This window comes from Scatophagus argus, chromosome 11 (genome assembly GCF_020382885.2).
Source record: "Scatophagus argus isolate fScaArg1 chromosome 11, fScaArg1.pri, whole genome shotgun sequence".
In the NCBI taxonomy this organism is placed as follows: Eukaryota; Metazoa; Chordata; class Actinopteri; family Scatophagidae; genus Scatophagus; species Scatophagus argus.
In genome coordinates, this window is record NC_058503.1 from 13,937,517 (window position 1) to 13,961,044 (window position 23,528).

The 23,528-nt window shown below is 40.9% G+C and overlaps 2 protein-coding genes and 1 long non-coding RNA gene across 5 annotated transcripts in view; 2 read left to right on the top strand and 1 right to left on the bottom strand.

Annotated features, from left to right (window-relative positions):
* Positions 1–14,118, top strand: part of igf2bp2a (insulin-like growth factor 2 mRNA binding protein 2a) — a 44,883-nt gene extending 30,765 nt beyond the window's left edge. For all 3 annotated transcript variants that reach the window (XM_046403777.1, XM_046403779.1, XM_046403778.1), the window contains 11 exons: positions 112–402; positions 1,270–1,404; positions 5,235–5,357; positions 7,423–7,558; positions 9,368–9,505; positions 10,033–10,101; positions 10,776–10,898; positions 11,312–11,386; positions 11,611–11,742; positions 12,021–12,134; positions 13,695–14,118. In XM_046403777.1, the coding sequence (XP_046259733.1) occupies positions 112–402; positions 1,270–1,404; positions 5,235–5,357; positions 7,423–7,558; positions 9,368–9,505; positions 10,033–10,101; positions 10,776–10,898; positions 11,312–11,386; positions 11,611–11,742; positions 12,021–12,134; positions 13,695–13,793 (1,435 nt within the window). In that variant the 3' untranslated portion in view covers positions 13,794–14,118. The remainder of the gene's footprint in view (positions 1–111; positions 403–1,269; positions 1,405–5,234; positions 5,358–7,422; positions 7,559–9,367; positions 9,506–10,032; positions 10,102–10,775; positions 10,899–11,311; positions 11,387–11,610; positions 11,743–12,020; positions 12,135–13,694) is intronic.
* A 1,089-nt stretch (positions 14,119–15,207) lies between these two features.
* On the top strand, positions 15,208–18,225 carry LOC124066917. Its single transcript, XR_006844663.1, has 2 exons — positions 15,208–15,655; positions 17,634–18,225. It is a non-coding gene; the product is annotated as an uncharacterized LOC124066917 (long non-coding RNA).
* A 506-nt stretch (positions 18,226–18,731) lies between these two features.
* On the bottom strand, positions 18,732–23,318 carry tmem41aa (transmembrane protein 41aa). The gene is made up of 5 exons (XM_046403780.1): positions 23,020–23,318; positions 22,042–22,192; positions 21,308–21,469; positions 20,533–20,671; positions 18,732–19,977 (listed from the first exon to the last, which is right to left on the bottom strand). Exons 1-5 carry the CDS (start codon positions 23,193–23,195, stop codon positions 19,757–19,759), a joined length of 849 nt encoding a protein of 282 aa, XP_046259736.1. The 5' UTR covers positions 23,196–23,318; the 3' UTR covers positions 18,732–19,756.
* Between the last annotated feature and the right edge of the window lie 210 nt (positions 23,319–23,528).

Sequence of the window (23,528 nt, forward strand, 5' to 3'; positions counted from 1 at the left end):
TGTACTATTACAATTTATGATAACTATTAGAGCCATTTTTGTTTTGTTTTTTTACTATTCTTGGCTCATACCTCCACTTTCTGCTCCTCCATCTTGTGTTCCACCCCTCAGAGCCATTGAGAAGTTAACAGGACACCAGTTCGACGACTACTCTTTCAAGGTGTCATATATTGTGGACATGGATGCTGCTCCGCCCAACCAGGCTCCCCGCACACGGCGCGGAGGTCGGTCGTCCCGGGACCAGGGCGCCTCTCAGCCCGGGCCCTCAGGGGAATTTGGCGGTCCACGGTCAAGACAACACGACTTCCCCCTGCGCATTCTCGTGCCTACTCAGTTTGTGGGAGCCATCATTGGCAAGGAAGGCCTCACCATCAAGAATGTCACCAAACAGACGCAGTCCAAGTAAGCTACTCTCTCACATGGTCCATGGTTTTAATAATTCCTCAGCTCTAATTTTGGTGAAGCTTGAAGTAATCTGCCGTTGTATCCAGGCTTCCATTTGAAGGCCAATTGTCTGAAATATGATGCAGCTGAAAAAGCTGAATCTTGTCAAATTTTAGAAATGAGCAGACCATATTATTCATGGAATATTTGTTGTGGTGAAGAGCACCATCCATCTCTTGAATAGTTTCTTCTCTGTCCGATACCTCAATGTTATTTCTCTGTTGTCATGCCTGGTGGTTTTTGGTTATGCTTTGTCTCTTGATTTCAGTCCATGTGCCATGTTTCATGTTTGTCTTGTCATGTGTTTCCATGTTTTATGTTCAAGGTTTTTGTCATGTCCTGTTTTATTTTGAAAGTGTCTCTTCCCCTGTGTGCCCTGTTTTCATGTAGCTTTGCTTTGGTTTTCCTGATTGCTTCCTCCCTCCTGATGTGTGTCACCTGTGTCTCATTGTCATGTCTATTTAGTCCTTGTCTTCCCTGTCACCTTTGTCTGAGCGTCTGCATTTTTCCCCATGCCATGCCAGGATCTGCATTTTTTCCCCCCCCATGCCATACCAGGAACTTTTGTTTTACATTGTTATGCCATGTTAGCCCAGGAGTATTTGCCACAGTAAGTGTGTTTTTTGAGTTTAGCTTTGTTTATTAAAGACTATTGCTTGGACCTGCCTGCCTGCTCTTTTGACTCTGCATCGGGGCTCAGTATATTTCTGCGTCAGCGACGCCGACCCAGTCTTGACATCTGTGTTCTTTTGTAAGGCATAATTATTAATCAATATCCTGTGCAGATTTTACTTTCTTCTAAATGTTTTGTTTTCCGTGTCTCAGGGTGGACATTCATCGTAAGGAAAATGCAGGTGCAGCAGAAAAGCCCATCACCATCCACTCAACTCCAGAGGGCTGCTCCTCCGCCTGTCGCATGATCATGGACATCATGCAGAAAGAGGCCAACGAGACCAAGACGTGAGTCTGCGCTCCGACATGGGCCGACATTCATAGATGTGCACATGAACGTACTCGGCTGTGCTTCTGCAGAGCATGTATACTCTCCCACAGGGAGATTAGCCATAATATCTACAGGGCTATAATCTTATCCTTTAACCTGCCTGCAGACCTTTTAATCTCACTGCGCAGGCAGTGAGACCACTCACCATTAACACAGTAAACACAGTGCACACGGCACACTTACATAGGCCAACACGTGATTGCAGCTTAGCATTTAAGAAACGAGGCCAACGCGTCTAATTGGGCTTGACACTTTTAACAAGACACTGCACCTTTTAAACTCTTTGAGCTCCTGCCGGATCTGATCATCAACACCAACCTTTAACACATGATACAAGCATTTGTCTTCACTTATTTTTAAGTGTGTTGTTAGACAAGGGGGCTGCAAGATGTGCGCAACCACTCAGTGTTTTTGGAGATGTAAAGGCTCAATCCTGCATTGCTGAAATCAGAGGACATTTGTTTCCATTTAAGTGGATTTAAGTAGATGCACTTGCAATAAAGATGCTAGAAAATATCATGCTGTGGTTTCCCATTGAACCAGAGAATATTTCAGCCTTGGATAGGCTGGTGAGAATCATTCAAGCGCTCAGCACAAGTAACATTTTTTTATCGCTTCTGATAACATCACACTTTGCCTCCAAAAAATCACCACACATTCAAAGAAAGTTAGTTTTTGTGACCAAATCTGTCTTCTTCTTGTTTTATGTTTACAAGGAAGAAATTCAACTTAGAATACAAACCTCTAAAAGAAGGATTTGACATTGCAGGAGAATTTTGCTTTAAGGCTGGAAAAAATATGGTAAACCTGTAAAAACATCAACTTGCTGTTCAACATTTTTATTACTGAGCTTTATTGGTACTGATTGGTGGATTTTGCTACTTTTTGGTAGAGCCAACGTTTATATTAAATCAATCAACTGTATAATTGAGACAGTGATGTCGATCATCTCATCTAACTTTCTGCAAGACGGCCAATGAGAATGTTTTGCAAAAGTATTCATTTAAAAGTTTAAATGATGGAAATTGATTTAAAAACAATCTTGGTACACCAGTGAGCACCAATAATCGAGATAAATTCTGTAAATTTTGTAAATTCTGAGATCTTCTGTAAACACTAGTAAAGTGGGCCGTGCATCTAAATGCAACCAATGTTTTTCTCTAAAATTTAAAAAAAAAAAAAATGTTTGGAAGGGAGCGGAGAACATCTCAAGACAAGTCAAAAGAAAAAGACTTCATCTTGTCCAGCTCGTGTTCCTGCAAGTCGCTTTAGTCTAAAGCCAAATGAAAAGCAATCAGGCTGGTCTGATCAACTTCAATCTGTCAGAGCGGTAATCCTTCTCTCAGAAGTCACAGTGACGTTCACACTTGTGCGTTTCGGGTTTGTGACACCACCTTGTCCTGCCGGGGTGCCACACCTGAACTGAACCTGTCACCCCAGGTGCCCCACATCCTGTGGCAACCAATGAAACCAATTTAAACCCACAACACTGCGTCTACCCTCACTCGCAGCACAGCTCACACCAAACTGCTGTCTGTGACCCCTCCCAGAAGAAACCCCCCAGCATCTTGTTACCTTCCACCTCACCCAACCACGGTTTTAATTCTTAATTATTTAACTCTCAATCCTCCTACCCCACAGTGGGCTGTGCAGTCCATCGTGGGGTGGGCTGGTTTGGAAGAACTCAAGTGAAGAACATCAGTGACAGCTCATTTCCATTAAGTGTCCCAGTAACTGTAACAATGAGCCTGCAGGGCCTCCTCTAAGTGGAATGCAACAATCCTGAATACACCTGTGAGTTTCCTGCTATAACATGTCAAAATGTCTGCTGTGCAAACAGTTCATTGTTTCACAAAACAGAAACACAGTTTATAATAAAATTATGCTCCTCCTGTCCAACTGCCAACAATACACACACAGGCACATAAGGTGTGTTTAGTTGTTAGTAATGCTTCATTTTGTGTAACTGTTTCAAATAATAATTGTTTCCTGGAAAGAAATTCATAATTTGGGGTAGACTACAGACAAGAGACTGACAATATTGAAGGTAGTTTAGTTTCTGAACAGTTGATTCTTTTCAATGAAATATTTTTGAAAGAAGGGCCTCATTTATATGAAACAAAGTATTAATTCATCATTATTATTACTGTTGCTTTAATGAACGAATGAAGCCTCTTACTGTGGTCAAGATCAAATCTTCAGGCCTTCATTATCTACAAAACACAAGACAAAAACATCCATTGTATTATACTGGAGGAATAAGATTACATTTTGCTTAAATAGTTAATATCACCTCTTCTAAGGTTTTGAAACAAAGTTAAAGACTTTCAACATTAAAATTAAACCATTTCAGTTTGTGCCCTTCTGTACGCCAGAATATTTCAAGGTTTGGAAAATTAACTCTCTTAAATCATCGTATTTTGAACAGTAAAAAAGGAAATGGGACATTCCACTACACCCAAATTACACAGTTTACACAATCTATCTTCCTCCTGAATACTTTTAATTCTACCAACCTCAATAGCAGAAGGAGGAAGACCAGTTCCCTGCAGGGAAACTGAGGATCTTTGGCTCCTACAATCCTGATTCCAAAAAATTTGGGACGCTGTCAAAGATATAAATGAAACCAGAATGCAGTCATTTTCCAAAAAACTGTGTTTATAGACGACAGCTTTACAAAGTGTCCTTGAATCCCTGTGTTTTATACAGTCGCGTTGAACTGAACGACTGTGCCTTTCGAGGATGCTCCTGTGTTATTATAAAAACATCAGTGAACATCAGTGCATTAAAACTTTCTCTGTACTGATTTTAATTAAGTATGTGTCAAAAAGGATTAGCATATTATCACATTCTGTTTTATTTTTACACAGCATATCAACTTTTTTAGGCTTTGGAGATAAATGAGATGTAACATTTGCTTTAGAGCCAAGCATTTGTTTGATATGCACATACAGTATGTCCTTAATTTTGACTTTGACAGTAACAGTATGATTTAGAACTTTATTCTTCAGGTATGTTAAATTTCACACTTGCCTGTAGACAAATTTTACACTTTTGTATGTTCAGTTGAGCTGCCGTGCACTGACTATAAGAGGTTATGCTAATATGTAGCCACTTCATAACTTATTATGCATAATTATTGCCAAATTACATGATTATTCACTAGAAACATCCTGGAATATCCTAAATGATGAGAACTTAAACCAAAGAATCCTGGAGATTATCGTGGAGTTTCTTCTTCTCATTATTATTATTATTATTGTTGTAAAAATTAAAATCAGAATATTAAGTCATTTAAAAAATTAGTATTAAATATTTTTTAAAAAGCAGGAGACAAAACTAATCATACAAAAATCCAGGAGAACATCTGTTTTCACTTGCTTAGAGGGACTCCAGCACTTTATCAGCAGATCATTCACCTTCACCTCCAATTACCAGAAGCATTTTCTGAGCCGTGCTTGTTGCAGCAACAAATAAATTGTGTACTGTTAACCACAGTGAACAATATGTTCTTGCAGCAGAAACTTTGGGTGCTCAAGGACAAAAACCTTGCTGCAAAGTGAGTTTAAATTGATCTTGTAAAAATCTGTATCTTTTCCTGTGCAAATCTACGAAAACAGAAGAAAACTAACAAGAAAAGGAACTAATCACATACGCAACACTACATGCTAGGCTTGTGTCTTAACATTGTGCCTTGTGTGCACGGCGGCACTCACAGCTGCAGCAGCTTTCCTCTGGTCGCCTAAGCTGAGTGTGTGTTTATTTGTTTGTTTGTTTGTGTGTGTAGGATGGAGGACATCCCTCTAAAAATCCTCGCCCACAACAGTCTCGTGGGCCGGCTGATTGGGAAGGAGGGCCGCAACCTGAAGAAGATTGAGGAGGAGACAGGGACCAAGATTACCATCTCCTCGTAAGTCGCCTCTCCCGCTTTCCCCTTTCAAAGCAAACACACACCTGAATATTTAATGCCCTGACGTGAGCGCTTGTGCGATTGTGGAAAAGCAGCAGTTCTACGTCCTGATGCCACACCTTTCTCCGCCCCTGAATCATTAGCCACCCAGCATGTGGTTTCGCTTAACTGACTTGTTATGGAACAAATGTGACGAGTTGATTACAGTTTCTTTGCTCCAGAACATGATATTAGAGAGATGGTGGTTACACCCCATTTAATGGATCGTGCTCACCAACCTGTGCTCATTTAGGGTTGATGAATTGTTCTGTCTCTGTGAGCTCTGACGACATAATGAGCCTTGAGAAAGAGACGGTGAGGAGGAGGGAGACAAAGAGAGAGAGAGGACGGGGTCCTTCTGAAAAGAAGCAAACAGTACATTCAATATCGATGGTTCTGTGAAATCCTTTCAGAGTGTCCTCCACGTCTGCCGACACAATTGAGAGAACAGGTTAGCTCTGCGTCAAAAGCCCAATGGTTTTAGGTTCCAGGCTAACCTGCTTCATGGACCAATCAATCATTTGGTTTGCATCCAGCTCAACTGCTATATTTCACATAGATTTCATTCATGTTACCACATCCACGTGAGCTTTACAGCTGCAAAATCAGGGCTTTCACCATAATGTGAGTTTTTCACTCAAACCTTTTTTTAACCTAAGTGAGGTGAACTGTGGCTCAATTTCAGGCCCACAGAGTTTGGCTGTCGCACAAAATGATAAGATCGAGCAAATCGTCCTGCTGCAGTGGTTTGTTTTTTTTTTCTACACTAATGGTTCTCAGTTTTTCTTTTTAAATAACAATAAGCAAGAATTGTCGAATCCATTTCTTCTGCATGTCATTGTGCTGATATTCTATAATTCTGGTAATTATGAGTTTCCAACTTGTAAATAGCATCCATGTCAATGCCCAAGTCGTTAGTTATGACTGGGAAAGTCTAGATTTTTCTGAATGCTCTGATATTTCTGACTCACAGACACGAAAAGCTCTGAAAATCAAGCAGTCAAACATTTCAGCGCGTTGCACACAAGCAACTCTGTGATCAAACGAACCATCTTGAGTTGTCAGCTGACTGCATTCCCAGTGCCAGAAAGTGTCATTACATTAAGGCACACAAAGGAATGTCATAAAGTGAGTTTGTTTAATCATCACGCTCTTGTTTTGTAATCTAAGTATATTTAAGAATACTACACGCTTTGCATGGCTGTCACTATGAAACGGTCTGAAACGACACTGAAAATGGATTTTAGCGGAAAATATTTGCATATAATAAAACCACAGTACCTCACATAATCCAAATGGATAATAATGAGCATTAGTAATTACACTTGCGGGTGATTTAATGTTGTGATGATTTGATGTAATCATTTAATGCACAGAATTGATACGACAAAGCCATGCACATCATTTCACTTAATCATTTATTACTTTCAACAATGTGCCAATGAGACAACATCACCAAGAAACTTTTCGCCACTGAAGCTTTTTTAAATAGAAAATAATTTATATTCCTGAAAACACCAGCCAAATAGGCCTAAAGCTCTAAAAGCAAATGGAATACAAAAGACTGTTATTTTAATGTGAATTCCTCTTGACAATATTCAACAAATAGGTAGTGCAACACAACACAGAAAAATTGAAAATCTTTGTGACTTTTATTAATTAAAATACAGTGATGCAAGTGAAAAAGCGCCACAGGTAAAATGTACACAACGCGAGGTGGTTCAAGGGAACTGATCCTGTTTTATTAGTCTTTTTTTCTTCTGTGTCCTCCAACTTTATGGAAATGAAGAACTAAATTTCTTGATAGCCAAGTAAAACCTTTTAAAGCCAATTAAGGGTGTTGATGACACATCCTTCAGCAACACTTTAGTGAGGTGAACACAAAGACAGGAATTGCAATTAAAAATCAACTCACTCGCCTTCACATTCTGAGAAAATGTGTGAGCAGAATAAGAGTGTGGCTCTTCCCGGCGTTGTGTATGCATATTATTCTTATTTGTGTGTGTGTGTATGGTCTCCTTTGCAGGTTACAAGACTTAACCATTTACAACCCTGAGAGGACCATCACGGTGAAGGGCGACTTGGAGGGGCGTTGCAAAGCCGAGGCGGAGATTATGAAGAAACTGAGGGAAGCCTATGAGAATGACATAGCTGCTATAAACGTAAGACGATAATAAAGTTTACCATCTGCAGGCCTGTTGAATGCCCCCCCGCCCTCCCAGTATGTGTGTGCGTGTGTGTGTGTTTCTGATCTCAGGTTGACTCACACAGACTGACAGGTGAACAACAGAGAGGAGCGATGATATACAGCAGGATAACGTTGCCCTCCCATTCAGTGCATGTTACCACCAGCATTAGTAATACATGTGCTGTCTGCCTGGCAAACAGATAACAGTAAACGATCGCAGAATAGCTCATCAGTGAGTCGGTTGTTTGAGCGCAGCATGTCTGCATACGTGTGTGTGTGTGCGTGTGTGTGTTCCACGGTGCCTCTGACTCACACTCGCGTCCCTGCTGTGTGGGTCCGCGCTCCAGCTGTAACACAGCGCGTTTCCCAGCATCCATCTGATATCTGTAGGCCGCTCTCGCGCTCTCTCACCCCAGCTCCTCTTTCACACTGCCCTGATGACATCACCAGTGCTGCAGCACTGAGAGGTCAACCTCAGGGGAAGAGAGGTAGCGATGATATCACACGCTGCGCCCTCCCCATTGCATTGCAGTAATGCAGACATGGATGCTGATGAAGTGCAAAGTGTGTTCGCCGCTGTGATGATGCTCTTCACGATGGGATGCAGTATCCCAGTATCTGCTTTTTCTTTGCCACTTTCACCAAAGCCTGCCAGTTTTGGGCTCAGAAGTAATCGTCAGGATGCATCACGCAGCATGCAGTTAAATAGCACTGGCTGGTCGGAGTCGTTCTGGCACCTGTCGGCCTGAGCGTTGACTCTACAGCAAGCGGTGAGGGCCATCTAGCGTGACACTGCGGATATTACACAAAGCTCTCAGGGAACAAGGAAGTGAAAGGAGACCGCGTGTCTCCTCACGGCCAGGAAACCAGAATAGCTGAGTTGACTTTGAGGGAGAAACGTTTTTTTTTTTGTCATGCCATTACAGAAACCATGTGCTGCCAAAAAACATTGAATTTTCATGAGCTAAGAGAAAAAACTGGCCTGTTTCTTTAGTGTTGTGACAATGCATTTTTTAGAAATAGTCCAATCATGTTTTTGTTTTTGTTTAATGGTTTGTTTAGTTAAAGTTTGCTCTCAACCCACACTGGACAAAATTCACTGAACTGTTAAAGCAAAGGAGTTAGCAGCCATAAAGGAACAGTTCACACAGCAACTCTTATTTATATTATCATTTGATCTGCATATTATTTTCTCAATAAATTTGACACGTGAAATTGTGAAAAATGCCTGTTGATATTTTAACTGGAGTTGATATCTTCAAAATCTAAATATATTCATTTTAGTGTACTCGGAATTAAGAAAGAAATGCAGCACATACTTGAGAAACTGGAACCAGAGAGTGTTTAGCATTTTTCTTTCTTTTATGATTTAAAAGATTATTCAGTTTTCAGAATGGTTTCTGACTCAGGCTTATAATTTTTGCAGATGTTTAGCTTTCTTGCCTTAAAGCATCAGAAACAACATTTAGATTCATTTCTGCGACCCTGTGACATCTCTGTTATTTAAAGCGGTCTGGTAAAGTATTGGTATTTATTTATTATTCAAAACCAGGTAAAAATGTGCTTTCTGAGAATGAGTCATTTGCATTACAGTCATATTCTTCTCTTTACCCCTTTTTGGCAGAAGATTTTCTAACTGTGAAGATTTAAGAAACATCTCTTTAACTCTCTTAAACACCTTTTAGGGAAAATTGGTTTAAAAAAGAAACAACAAAAAACAAAACACAGATGAGCCTTAATTAAATCCTAATATAAAAAAATCTGCGGCTTTTCTCCTGCACAGCAACAGGCTAACCTGATCCCAGGCTTGAACCTGAACGCTCTGGGCATCTTCTCCTCTGGTCTGCCGGTGCTGCCCCCTGCTGCTGGACCACGCGGTGCAGTGCCCCCTGTGGCACAGGCAGGATACAACCCATTCTTAGTGAGTACACAACCATAAAGGGTGGGGAAAAAAATAATATTAAAAATGTCTCTTTTAGAATGACTTGACCGCGGTAGGTTTTACAACGCCCAACGCAGCGATGCAGAACCCCTGCGGGGATTAGTTTTGTCTTGATAAAGCAATTTGTTTCCAACACATGGCAAACCAGGTTCCCCCTGAAGTGCTTTTAGAAGAAACAATACTGTGTTGACTCAGGTCTTCCTGTGTGATGTTGTACACAGTTTGAAATAACCAGAATTCCCCTATCTTCTCCAGAGATGAGTCAGTTCGCCTGTAAAACAAAGTCTCCACTCATTGCCTGACAAGGTCGGGCCAAAGTGGTGTGAGACAGTGTGTGAGAATGTGTTTGCGTGCTTCATAGTCAAGAAAGTTTGTGTGTGATTCACTGTGAGTTTATGCCTTGAAATTCCCCCGAATAATTGAGTTGTGTGCGTGCATGTGCCTGCGAATGAGAATGTGTGTGTTTCTGTGCCATCTGATCCATCTTCTTGTCACTTCACTTTCAGAGTCACTCTTCACATCTCAGTGGCCTGTACGGGGTTCCTCCAGCAAGTGCCATCACCCACCAGCATCCAGTATGTTCAAATCTGCACTATAGCCCATGTTGCCTTGGTGATCAGAGATTTATCCACTGATTTCCTGTTTTGTTTTGTTTTGTTTTTTTGTCCTGCTAGATAATTATTTAAAGGGCATTTAAAGCCACATTTTTACACTCAGGAAGCTGATGAAAAGGTTAAAAATTTGGATGTAGCTGTTTTACTAAGCTGTTTGTGATGAGGCAGAGTTTTTCTATGGGCCTTATACATGAGAGTGAATGCCGTAGTATAAAATAAAAGAGGAAGATTTAAATAGCAGACTGTGACAACCTCAGTCAGCATTTCTGTTGAACAGTGAGTCTGCCATTCCTGCGTACGATCACCCAGTCACAAGAACACCACAAATATTTCTGGAAGGGGACTTTTCAGCCTTTTTTTGTTTTTTTTTTTGCTGTGGCTCGTAAAAATTCGTTTTATAAACCTCAAGTACATGAGTGTCACCATGCTAAGAAAAACGAAAACACAGAGCTCAGTTTAGTTTTCATTTTTGGCTGCTTTTCAAGCATCCAATGAGTTACATCAAAATTTATGCAACTGTTAAAAGCAGTTTTGAGTGTTTTTCTTTTTTTTTTCTCTGCCACCATCTTTGGAAGAGTTGCGTATGGATGAGTACTGAAATATGTTTTTCTGTGTTGTCTGCTTCCTCCTTTCAGCACCAGGCTCAAGAGCAGGAGGTTGTCTACCTCTTTATTCCAACTCAGGCAGTCGGGGCCCTGATCGGGAAGAAGGGCCAGCACATCAAACAACTCGCCCACTTCGCTGGAGCTTCCATCAAGGTGGGTTTGTCAGCGTTCACGTAGCGCTGACTTCATTTAGGAAATGTGGGAAAGAGGTGGTCAAACCATCGCCGATCGACGTGCAGGTTTGAGTCCACGGACGTGCATCACGTTATTTTCACATCAGGTTGACAGTCAGTCCTGTCTGAGTCAGCAGTGCTTCACTGCTGAGAATGTCAGTTATTCAAAGAAGACGATGACCACAGCATTTCAGAAAGCCCCTCAAGCCTCGTCGAGCGAAGTGGGACAGCTGATCCGTGAATTCTCATTACGTAATCTGAGGTGTTCCAGACTTCATAGATGATTCAGTGGTTACATGCACCGAATGACAGCAGAGCAAGATTGTTAACTGTTAACCACATTTTTTTCATATTCATATTTATAACCTGTGTGTGTGTGTGTGTGTGTGTCAGATTGCACCAGCTGAGAGCCCAGATGTTACTGAGAGGATGGTGATCATTACTGGAACCCCAGAGGCTCAGTTTAAGGTAAAAACACAATGAATGTGTGTATTAATATTCACTAAAATGAAATTATTATAATGTAAGTATGTCATGCTGAAACTGTATCCATTTTGAGGATAACTATGCTACTTAAACATGCTTTAAAAATCATAATTATTTGTTATTTGTTGTAGTAAACAGCAGTGGATCACTGTGTGTCCCCATTTTTCCCAGTCTCTCCTTGCCTCATTCCCTCCTCTTTATTGTAGGCCCAAGGTCGGATATTTGGGAAGCTGAAAGAGGAAAATTTCTTCACCGCGAAGGAGGAGGTCAAACTGGAGACGCACATCAAGGTTCCCTCAACTGCAGCTGGCAGAGTCATCGGTAAAGGCGGTAAGACGGTGAGTCGATCGACTGACTTTACTTTAACTGTGTGAATCATATATTTTTTTCAGCAATTAAAAAAAATCCATTATTTTACTTTCACTCACAGCATTTACATACATACAATTCTCAGTAAGTGTGCTCCACTGCAGTGATTACTGTACATCAAATAGCACCTGGTTGGTTTGGTTTCGGTTTACCATAATCTGATACTCTGTCTGTTAGCGTGTTTCGTAAGCGAGGCTGGAAGTGAAATTCAAAGCCAGGTGATGATCCCTGGAGTCTTTTTTTCCAGGTAAACGAGCTGCAGAATCTAACGAGTGCTGAGGTCATCGTACCGCGGGACCAAACTCCAGACGAGAATGACGAGGTCTTTGTGAAAATCAGTGGGCATTTCTTTGCCAGCCAGGTATGCAAAAAGCAAAGTTTAAGGCCCTGTGAACTAATATGGGTGTTTCCAGTTGTTATTATTCTCTTTTCTATTGCTGTTATTCTCTGTTCTACTCTTCTCCCCCCCCCCCCCCCGTCGTCGTGTCATTATGCGCCAGTGCTCATCCTGATCTTCTACTGTTCAGACTCTGCTCGCTCGGTTGCACCCACTTTCAGTTGACCACTTTGTGAATCCTTGATTTGTACCGTTGCAGGAAACTAACATGGGTGTCAGATAAGTATTGGATAAAATATGTCCGTACACGTCCACACAGTTGAGACCTAAAAACTGTGCACCATGAGTGTGCAAATTAAAACCGTATCTAACCTGGTGTACGGTAACTATATAACTGTGAACCTATGTGGAACAACAGTCAGCTGAAATAAGAATTTTAAAAAGTAGAATTTACATGCAAAAAGACCAAATCCTCATGTGTGTCACTGGACTCCAGTCTCTAATAAGATTGATTAAGATGTAACAAAGCTAATAGGGGACTGAGGAAAATGTAAATCAAGCCCAGAGACACCGAATGATCTAATAAAGCCACATAAGTAAAAATACTCATGTGAGAGGTTCATTGATTGCTTTTAAAGGTCCAGTATGCAGAATTTAGTGGCATCTAGTGATTTGTTGGCAGGTTGCAACCAACTGAACACCCCTCGTTTCATCCCTCCCTGCAGTAGCAGCTAAAACTGGGGAAAAGCCCCTCACCATTTGGTGTTTAGTTTGTCCGTTCTGGGCTATTGTAGGAATATGGCGTCCACAGTTACTGTTGGCATGCGTGTAATTTAAGATACATTTTATCACACAGAAAATACTCATTTCTGATTGGCTGATGGTTACTGTGAATCTGTTAAGCTTTGTGCAGAAAGCAGAAGTTAGCTTGTTTATCTGTATCAAAACAAAAAAGTGTCTTCAAACAATAAAAGCTATAAAAAGCTGAATCATAATACAGGAGTTTTCAGATCTTATTGTGAATTTATTAATCCTATGGTATTGTTAACTGTGTACTGGGTTACTGTAGATAAAACAACAATCATTTTTTAACAAAACAATCCCAACTCAAGATCCTCCTGCTGTAGATTTTTCTGGACACGACATGGTCTTCATCAGCATATAGAGATTGCTCACTTGTCACAGAGATGGAGATGTTAGCTAATGTACTCAGTAAAGGTGCTATGGACGAATTCATAACAGCCACTGAGCTCTCGCGTCAGCAGGTTCATCCACCTGACCGCTGAGCAAACTCCATGTGACGATGAGGACCGTGTCATATGGCTTGAAAGCTCCAGAAGAAGTTATTAAGTGGACCTTGAAGTGGGATTGTTTTGTCAAAATCATATTTGCAAGATGAAGAATGAGTTTTTATTAACAGCTGACAGACAGATAACGGCTGGAAGAAAATGTAGCAGAATAAATGAAAAAGGAAAAAAAAACAAAACAAAACAAAAAAATATTTACATCGTCCATTATTTTCATGAGGACACCTTGTCATGTATCAATTAACGCTTTGTCCTGCGTGCGACGTCTCTCCAACAGACTGCACAGAGGAAGATCCGGGAGATCATTCAGCAGGTCAAACAGCAGGAACAGAAGCACCAGCAGGGCGCCGCTGTGTCACCGCACCACTCCAAGTGACCAGCGGGGTGGCTCCAGCGGGCGCCAGCCAATGAATGTAGCTCTCCTAAACGGACAGAGACAAAGGCCAAGGCCGAGGGGGACATGCAGGGCAGACCAGCAGCACCGAACAAAACCAAAGAACTTCACTAGGGGGGAAACAAGTGGGAGCCAAAGGCTGAGGGCATTGTGTGCACTGCCAGCCCTGTGAGAGCAGACAGAGTGGGAAAAACCGTACTCATGTGACATAATAAAAAGACCAAAACAACAACAAAAAAAAAACTAAATCTAAAAGAAAGGTGGAAACTGTTGTCTTCAGAGTTAAAAAGGTAAACAGGAAATAGTATGTCGCCCTGCATAATGTTATCTCTTAAGTTGGACTAACATAGGCCTAACAAACGGATAAAGCAGCTGTATTAACACGAGAGTACACGAGGCAGTGAGATTGATATTTTGGGTTAGAACGACAGCGAGCGACAATGGACGCCTTCTCTCACAAGAGTTTGTGATGACATTCAGATTTGCAAGATTAAATGTCCTTAGCAGTATTAATACAGAGTAGGAAAGTATATTGATACACACTGAGAGTATGCACTGTTATTTTTCTATCAAAATGACAGTACGACTTGGTGTGGTTTTTAATATTTTGCTTGATCCACAGATTGACTGGGCTGTGACAGCCGCATAAAGTTTCCTTTATTTGTTCACATTATAGGCCACTGAAATCAAGAAGAAAGAAAACCAGTATAAGTAAATATGGTGGATGAGTCTTTGTAACAAGCCTGTGTGTGTGCCAACGCAAAAGATAGCTTCCCTTTGAAATGTCTCTCACATTCACATCTGATGCTGCATGGTTTTTTTTTCTTCCTTTCTTTCTTTTCTGCTAATTTCCGCTTCACTTTCTCATCACTCTCTCTCTCATCTGGCACTGAGTTTTTTTAATAGGATAAAAAAAATATATATTTGTTGTCAACAAACACTTTTTTTTTCTGTAGCCTTTTGATAACATTGAACTGACTGCCACTTTCGCTCAGCAGAGGTTAAAAGCAACGGAGGGATTTTTTTTTCTCCTTTTTTGGACCAGCAAACTGGTATCACTCTCCCTATTCATGCATTAGATTATACCGACATTCATACTTGTCCTGAAAATCAAAAGGATGTCTCTAACCGCATTCACTCCGACGATCAAAACAAAAATTGACGTCTTAAAAAAAGCAAACAAACAAAAAAACACAAAGGTGCACCTTTGCTTGTTAAGAGACCACCAGTCATTTCAATGTGCACCACCACACGCTCTACCTTATGAAGGGGCCACGGAGAGGGGGAGGGGGCCGACACTAAATGTGAGCAGAGGGCCTAGAGAGGGGAGAGAGGAGAGGGGACAAGGTGTGGGTGGGTGCAGACTCGCGTTGTGTGAGAGTGGCAGTGAGGAAAGGGTCTGGGGCTTGAAAGATGGGTGGGGTGGGGGTTGGGGCTTATGGGGAGGCACTGTATGACCTGTGGTACACACACAACCGCAAACGTGACCGCAGCCGCGTTTGGCTTTAACCCTCTCTTGTCAGGGAGCTTTCTAAAACGGCATGACAGCTGTGAATGTACGATATGCAGCCTTTTTAGAAACATCACCCCTGCCGTCGTCCAGCAGGCCGGGCCAGAGGCACAGACACGCAGGTTGTCGTTCTCACTCTCGCTCTTTTTCTTTACAGCTCTTCTTTTTGTGTTTTAACTTGCTTTGGCGAGCTGGCCGGCCGCCCTGCGAGCACGCTGGACGCGCAGGTCCCCCGGTGTCCCCTTTGTGCTTTACTTTGGAGACCGCGGAAGCTTGTTGCCTTAATTTGTCACCATTCAGACATCACCCATCAGCTTCATCTTCCAGACGCAAGGTTATTGCCAATACGCACAGCTTCCTCCGTGTGTATGTGTGTGTGCGTGCGTGTATGTGTGTGTATATATATAAATATATATATATATATATATAAAAAGAGAGAGTAATATTTATGAATCTATTTTTTTTCCTATTTTGTGATGAGAGCTATTGATAAGAAACAAAAAGAAAACAAAGTCCTTTTCTTTTTCTCCTCAGTGGGACACTGCCATATTGTTTTGAAGGGAAGTGTTTATTTTCTTGAAAACTAGACTATGAATAATATAAATAAAAACCTGAAAAAATAGGAGAACAGTAAAGTGAACCACCGCGTTAACTTTGGTCAGGATGTGAACAGTGCGCATGTCAGTATTGTGATCTACCTCAGGCTTCAGGGTACCTCAGTCCAATCTTTCATTTCCCCCCTTTTTCCACATTTTGTATGCCTTGTTAACTGATCATTTTGAACGTTTTTAATTTTCTTTTTTAATGAAAACAAACAAAAAAAAATGAACCAGAGAAAAGATCTACAGTAATCTCTAAACTCTTCAGGTCCAGCCAACTAGTGAAACTTTGTAAACCGTAGTCAGCTCTTGTTGGACCGTCTTTGCCTGGACGCCGTACAACCTCTTAATGATACAAGTCAAATGATTTCCAAGTTGATTTTTTTTTTTTTTTGTTTAGCCAGAAAGGAATGAAGAGCAGGAACAAGGGGGTATAAACCTGCCCGAAGTGGTTCTGAATGTGGATGTTGTGTACTGATTTCACCATCAAAGAAAGGAAAAAAAACAAGACACCAGTCAGTTGATAGAAACAGAAACTAACCAACTGTACCTCCTGTTTTCCCAACTGTACCTCCAGGTTTTTTGTTTTTTTTTTTTTTTTAGACTTTAAAAAATGATAATAATAATAATGAAGTTTATTCACTTGTGAAAAAAAAAAGGCAAAAAAAAAAAAAAAAAAGAATTTTATAACAACCCAACTCAATCTTACCAGCTCTGTTTGATAACAGCATACTCTGGGGTTGATTTGAAGAAAAACACGAAGCTGCAAAAACACACTGACAGGACTCTTGAACGTGGTGTAAAACCTTAGTCTTCTGTGTAGAATGTAGAACAACTCTAGTCTAGTCTTTGAAAATGTCACTGTGTACGACAAGATAACTGTATATCTGTAAACATGTACAATAGAGTCAAACATAAATGCATCTTTTTCTTTGGTCTCTATAACACTTGGCAGTCTGCACCTGCATTGTGAGAGACGGTGGGAGAAGTTTAGAGTGTCACAGCTGCCCTCAACTCCACTGACCTCTAAATGGTTTTCTCATCGATCTACAGATAATAATTATTATTATTTTTTTTTTTTTTGTGCTGTACATTTTTCAGAATTACCTCTCAGAATCCAAGGCTGACTTTAGTTACTAAAACCCACGTAGGGAAAAAATTAAATAACTGAAAGACACAGTGAAAGTTAGCGTTTGTCTTTGGAATTCTTCTAACCGTTGAGAGCTTTTTAGAGGGCAGACTTTTGTCATCAGATGAGGTTTTATTATTATTTTTTTTAATGTCCCAATGAACACAGACTAGCAGTGCTAAAATAAAACGTAAAAGGTCTCTCGAACTCACACAATGCCTGAGGCTGTTTCAGTAAAGCCTCCCCACAGCCGGTACAGTACCTCATACTGATGATGATAGCTCACCAGACCTGATTGAAAATACCCTGACCTTATCAACCCAAATGCAGTACGGTGCTTCTACTCGAGCGCATGACTCCTGTGGTGGTCTTCTTCGCTGTTGTAGGGTATGTGGTGGAGAAAAGCGGCTTTTCAAGGTAGCACTGGAAATTGTAGTTTGTCATTCGTGGTTTGTTTGACTGCCAGGAGTAGCTTTTTTTTTTTTTTTTTTTTTTTTTTTTTGATTGATCGAGGCTGTTTTCTCACATTGCAGAGGACTCATCAGGACCTCTCGTGTCTCTTGTGTTTTTGGCTCTTCATACAGCATCAAGTGCAGGTTTCCCTCCAGCTGGTTCGCTTTCGCAGTGCTGTTGTCAGCAGAGCATCACGGTCGCTGGGACATCCGTAAGCCGACCGCAGCCTGAGGCCGAAACTTGTCAAGATGATAGTAACCTTTTTATTTTACTTCCAAGGATTGGTGTTTCTAGGTTTTGTGGGGTGTTGCTAGACATTAATATACAGTACCAGGAAAACACACTTACACACATCGCTGAGGGTGTACTGTGTTGTTAGTCATATCACATGGTGGTTGGATAGCTTAGGCTTTTTCTTGTTTGTTTTCTGTTGATCTGGTTTTCTCGTCATGTACACTGATTTAATAATGTAGTCTGGAGCATTAGCTGGGAATCTTTGCTTTGATATTCATTCCTTTTACATCACTACCAATAATAACTAGCTGTTACATTGTGGTTGAAAAAAATATCCTAGATAGGATTTTGAACAGATTTTGGGAGTCGGAAAGGCGAAACAAATGTATCTGCAACACACAAACCAGCAGGGTTGACAGAGTATCCAGGTCTGATTAAACAAAAGTTGATAAAACGTGTTCTGCCTTTGGGACTGAACAGAAAAGAGGGCATTCAAACACCATCCAGAAATTACAGATCAGCTGAGGAAGGATTTAGTAAAGTCGGGTTGGATGTATGCAGAACCACAGCAGTGTTTCGGGGTTTGTTTTTTTTTCGTCCTGTCTTGTTAAATGACAAAACACAAAAGCATTGCATGAGACTGTTGTAGGCGATCCAGTATGTACTACACTTCATATGGCACTAGACTTTCAGTAATGGTTTTACATGGATCCATTTCTTAATTGTATTTCACCATTTGAGAGATTCCTTTTGTTTTCCTCAGTAGGTCACGACCCTCAAGTCCTACATTTCCCACGGGCCAAAAGGTCCCAAACACCTCAAGGTAATCGGTGACTGTGTGCTGGATTGACATGTGATCCCCTTTTTAGTACACCTCGTGGACCCATGACTTTCTGGTGACAGCCATGCTGTTGTTTTGAGTTGTGAGTGAACTGTATTGCTGAGCAACCTGGATCTGAGCAATAAAGAATATTTGAAAAAAACAAAAACCTAAAAAACCTACTGTTGTTTTATTTTTTAAAGCTTTCCACATCTGAAACAAAAGGTAGCACATCATCTGACACACCACAAATACGGATGAAACCGAAAGCCGACATAACCTTTTACACCCGAACCCACATGAAGAGAGTGAAAATAACACTTTGGACCGGCACTGTGCGAAAGACACATGGACATGTGATGAGAGGCAACAAAGAGGAGGACTTCAAGGCAATATTATGGTTCGATTAAACAGAGGCCTCACGCTGCCTGAATTAACTGCACATTCACTTTCAGATAATAATGCAGCTGCTTAGAAATCAGGATGTGGTGAAAGAAACGGACATTCAGTCACAAAAGTCTTAATTCAATTGGTTATTCAAAATGACTCCTGAACATTACACTCCATCAGGTTAGATCCTGATCTTTAGATCACACAGCTGGAAAAAGTAACCAAGTTGAAAAATAGTACAAAGTGTCCTACACACGCCATTACAATTCATACAGAAACTGCAAAAAATGATTGTCAAACAAGAAAAAATACAACTTCAAGTTGTATGATCCATGCTGCAAACATAAACAGTATTTCAGTTAACAAATAAAATATTTCACACAACCACAACCAGCCACTACCAACAGGTAGATTGGGAAGGCTGTTATGTTTACATTAATTTTTCCTCACGCGCATGTTGGAGGTAGAAGTTTGACTGCGCGACAGGCACTTAAAACACCAGCTGTCAACACTGAAGCAGAAATATTAATGTATAACAAGAGTGCAAGATAAAGTCTCCTTAAAATCCTTCCCTCTCTCCATATGATTTCTATACATTCATACATTTATATACACATCATGTGCACGCTGTGCCCACACAAGCTGCGGCACAGAAACACCAACACATTTCATAACACAAAATACTTGGCTTCAAATACCATCGTGCCAGTAAAAAAAATCCCTAAAATCCTGCTTCATGTCCCGGAGGCTCCAGAAAAGTGAAGCACTCCAGATTAAAAAAAAAAAATGCTTTTCAAAGCAGGGAACAAATCACTGGACCTTCTTGTCTGTGACGAGTCCGTTCCGCGATTGGACATCCAGTTTCAGACGCCTCTGACTGAAGCGGCGGATGAGAGCGCCGGGCACCAGAGCCATGCAGGCGATGGCCAACAGCTGCAGCAGCCGCTCCCAGGAGAACAGGTCATCCAGCGACGACACCTCAGACAGCATGACGCCCGTCTGGACGCAGATGAAGTTGTACGGCAGGAGACCTAAAGGTTAAGAACAAAACCGTGGCTGCAGCTTTGTGAGAGGGTTTATTCGCAGTGTTGTTGTTGTTTGAATTGATGCTATCCTGTTTATTTAGCAAAAAGTGCAAAAAACAATGAATCCTTCAAATCTTCATTCATGTAATAACACACACAGCTACAGAGAGGTGCTGCGTTAGGTTAATGTTTGATAACTCTAACAGCTAAAAAAGATGTCTGGCAATCAACACTTTGAAGCTTTTTAATTGCCTCATGTTGCTTTGAAACGCATTAAACATGTCACGGCCACAGGCTGAAACTAACCACTGAACAGAGGGACAAATAGGGTCGATTAAGTGGCATGTAACCTAACATGACCGACCATCAAAGTAGTCTTTTCATTACTGATTTAGTTGAACATGAAGCCTTTTTTCTTTTAGCGTTTACATGTTTAATTTGGGGAAGGAAGAAAAACAGTCATCGCTGTTGTGATTCAGAGTACAGCTTCCCTCAGTGTGCATGCAGAGTGTGTCTTACAGCTCAAACGAGCTGTCAGTCAGGTGACCCGCGTGTGCATACCAATGAAGACTGAGCAGAAGAAGAAGGTGATGGGGATGTTGACGATCGGGGCAGACATGTTCAGAAACCAGTTGGGAGTCATGGGAAAGAATCTCAGGAAGAGCAGGAAGAAGAACAAACAGTCCTGGTTCTCCTCAACCTGGGAAACAAAGGGCAGATTTTAAACAAGATGTTGCAATTTATGTCTTTTTTTGGGTGTCAATGACATGAAAAATGTTTGGTTTTACTGTAACGTGTGTTTAAAGGACAATAATCACACTGGTGTGCTGTTTGAGCTTGTTAATGTGGAACGAAATATGATAAAAAAAAAAAAAACCAAAACTAATAATTACATGTGTTTACATGTGTGACAAGTTTTCATTGGGACCCCAAGAATGAACACTTAGGTAAAAAATAAATAAATAAATCCATAAATACTGTATGTACGATCACTGATAGTTGCAGCTGTTGCAGCAAGTGAATTTTGTTTATTTTCTCTGCGTTTTGTTGCTAAAAGATACATACATGTATAAGATACATACATCACAGAGTTTTTCTGTGATTTGACAACGGTGAGACGATCCATATCTCACTTGAAGAAGCATCTTTACCTGCGCTTTGATAACACAACAAATTTCTCTTTTTTTTTCTCTCTCTCTCTCTATATATAGAAGATGCACACAGAGACAGTTAATTGTTTGAGCTTTGTGCCTTAGAAGTTTCCAGACTGTCAATATAATTCAATACTAACAGTTCTCAGTATTTCAGCTTTGTTTACACGGTGTCACGAATTCACCTTCCTCTGCAGCATGGAGACTTTATCGGGGAAGAGGTTAACAATGTAGCGTTTTCCGAAAGCCTGGGACAGGAGGTAGCACGTGGTGGAGCCCACAGTGGTGAGCACACAGGCAAGCAGCAGGCCTTGGTATGGTCCAAATATAGCTCCTGCCAGAATGTTCTGCACAATGACAGGAAAAGAAGAAGGTCTGGGTTACTAGACATCATCAATACGTGTGTGTAATGATCAGCTTTGATCTGCTGTATGCCTTCTTGTCAGAGGAGAGAAATACTGTGATCTAACTGTGTTTTTAAGAGTAGGAAGATGGGTGATTGTCACTTTAACCAGCGTGTGGTATGTGTGGTTAAGGCCTCTTCTCTGCAATGCTCATTCAGGGGAATCATGACTGATACAAAAGCAAGTCTGACATCCCTTTGCTGTTCGAGCTGGCTGAACATTTTTATCCTCTGCAGTGTGTCTTTTAAGAAGAGATCTGAGCTGCACACGACAAGCGGGTCAAAATAAAACCAAGTTTCTTTTACACCCGCAAGGCGTGATGTTTTCTTTTACTTGACTAATTAAAATCCTCGTGTCACATTTTTCTGTCAAACATGCCGAGAAGAATTCTTACACGTAAAGATTAAACAAACTGCTAGAATCATTTTTAAACAAATGCAACATAAGACACGCCGATGCCTGCCAGCATCAGCACAGAGAGCATTTAAAACATACATTTGAGTTTTTTACCTTACCAGGAACGAAGATCCAGGAATGGCAAACGACTGCTTGTAGAGGTATGCACTGCAGAAGAGCAGCAGGACATATCCTGTGTGTTCTGTCTTGTAAAACTGCAGGAGCTCAGCCAGTTCCCTCAGCTCCTCCAAGTCTGAAGGGAACTTCAACCTGCGAGAACAACCACACTCAGGTCAGTCACACCATCCAGTCTTCATTCATGAGCAGACAAGGTGAGGGAGCATCGTGAAGTGCTAAAATAAAGCCTGATGATATGCAAGTGTTTCTGAAATGACATATGAAAATCTTTGTTTAGATCATCCATGTTTACAAGACAAAACTACTTTATTAATCATTTAGGATATGGAGAATTTATGACACCGTGATGGTGTCATGATTACAACCTTAACAATTATTTAATCATTTAAGTTAAAAAAATAATAGGGGATTAGATGATAATGAAGTAATAAAGTTTGCTTATAGCTAATAAACAACTGGCATATTCACACACACACACCTAAATAAATAAAGATCAATTACAGTTTTAATTTGCTTCGTTTATCATTTATTAAGAAAATAACAATGGTAACAGGTTCATACATGTTAATATTTGTTTTTCTTAATCTAAAATCATCAGCAGCTGAATAACTGGGACTAAATATATCACTTTTCAGTAACCAGTTTTATAATGTTTAATGATTACCGTATGCCACTGAAGTGAATTGCGTAAGGTAGCTAATTAAACGCTGGAGAATTAATGGGACTATTTAACGCTACAACATGACATTATGAACTACTGTCAGTTAGCAGCAGTTTATCTGTGTGGTGGTGAAAGTGGCTGAGATGGGAGCCTGCTAGCGTAGATGACAGTAACGTTACGGTAGCATAACGTCACACTTTAAACGCTTATTTGAATACAGTAAGGGGACTTATACATATGTAATCCATAAAGACTTCATGCTCTCTGGCTTTAAGCTAACACCGCCATGGTCAATAACCTGCTGGGTTCTTCGGAGCTGTCAGTGGGCTGCTCGGACTCAAATGTCTCCACATGTTCCCTGTCGGCAGCTGGATGAGGACGCCGTCGTGGTCCCGCAGGAAGGTACAGGGACAGCGAGTACAGGTACAAACTTGCTGCAATAATTACGGAGGTCAGTCCGACAAGTGAGCGCATACTGCTCACTTTGCTGAGCCAGAGTCCGGCTTCTTCACCCGCTTGTTGTCAGTGAGAGCAACAGACGGAAACAAAGGCCAACCGCTGTTTCTTCTACTGCTTCTTCTTCTTCTTCTTCTTTGAGGTTTAACCGCAGCTGGTATCGTTAGTTTCGCATTACCGCCACCTTCTGGTTACACCCAATCAGCTTCAATGGCCCACTATGTGTATCATACATAGCACACATACTTTATACACAGTCATTAGTGTGTACACATACCAGGAGTTTGACTCCACGTTTATGTTACTCTTATTTTAAAGTACTTATACACAAAACAATTTACAGGAATATAG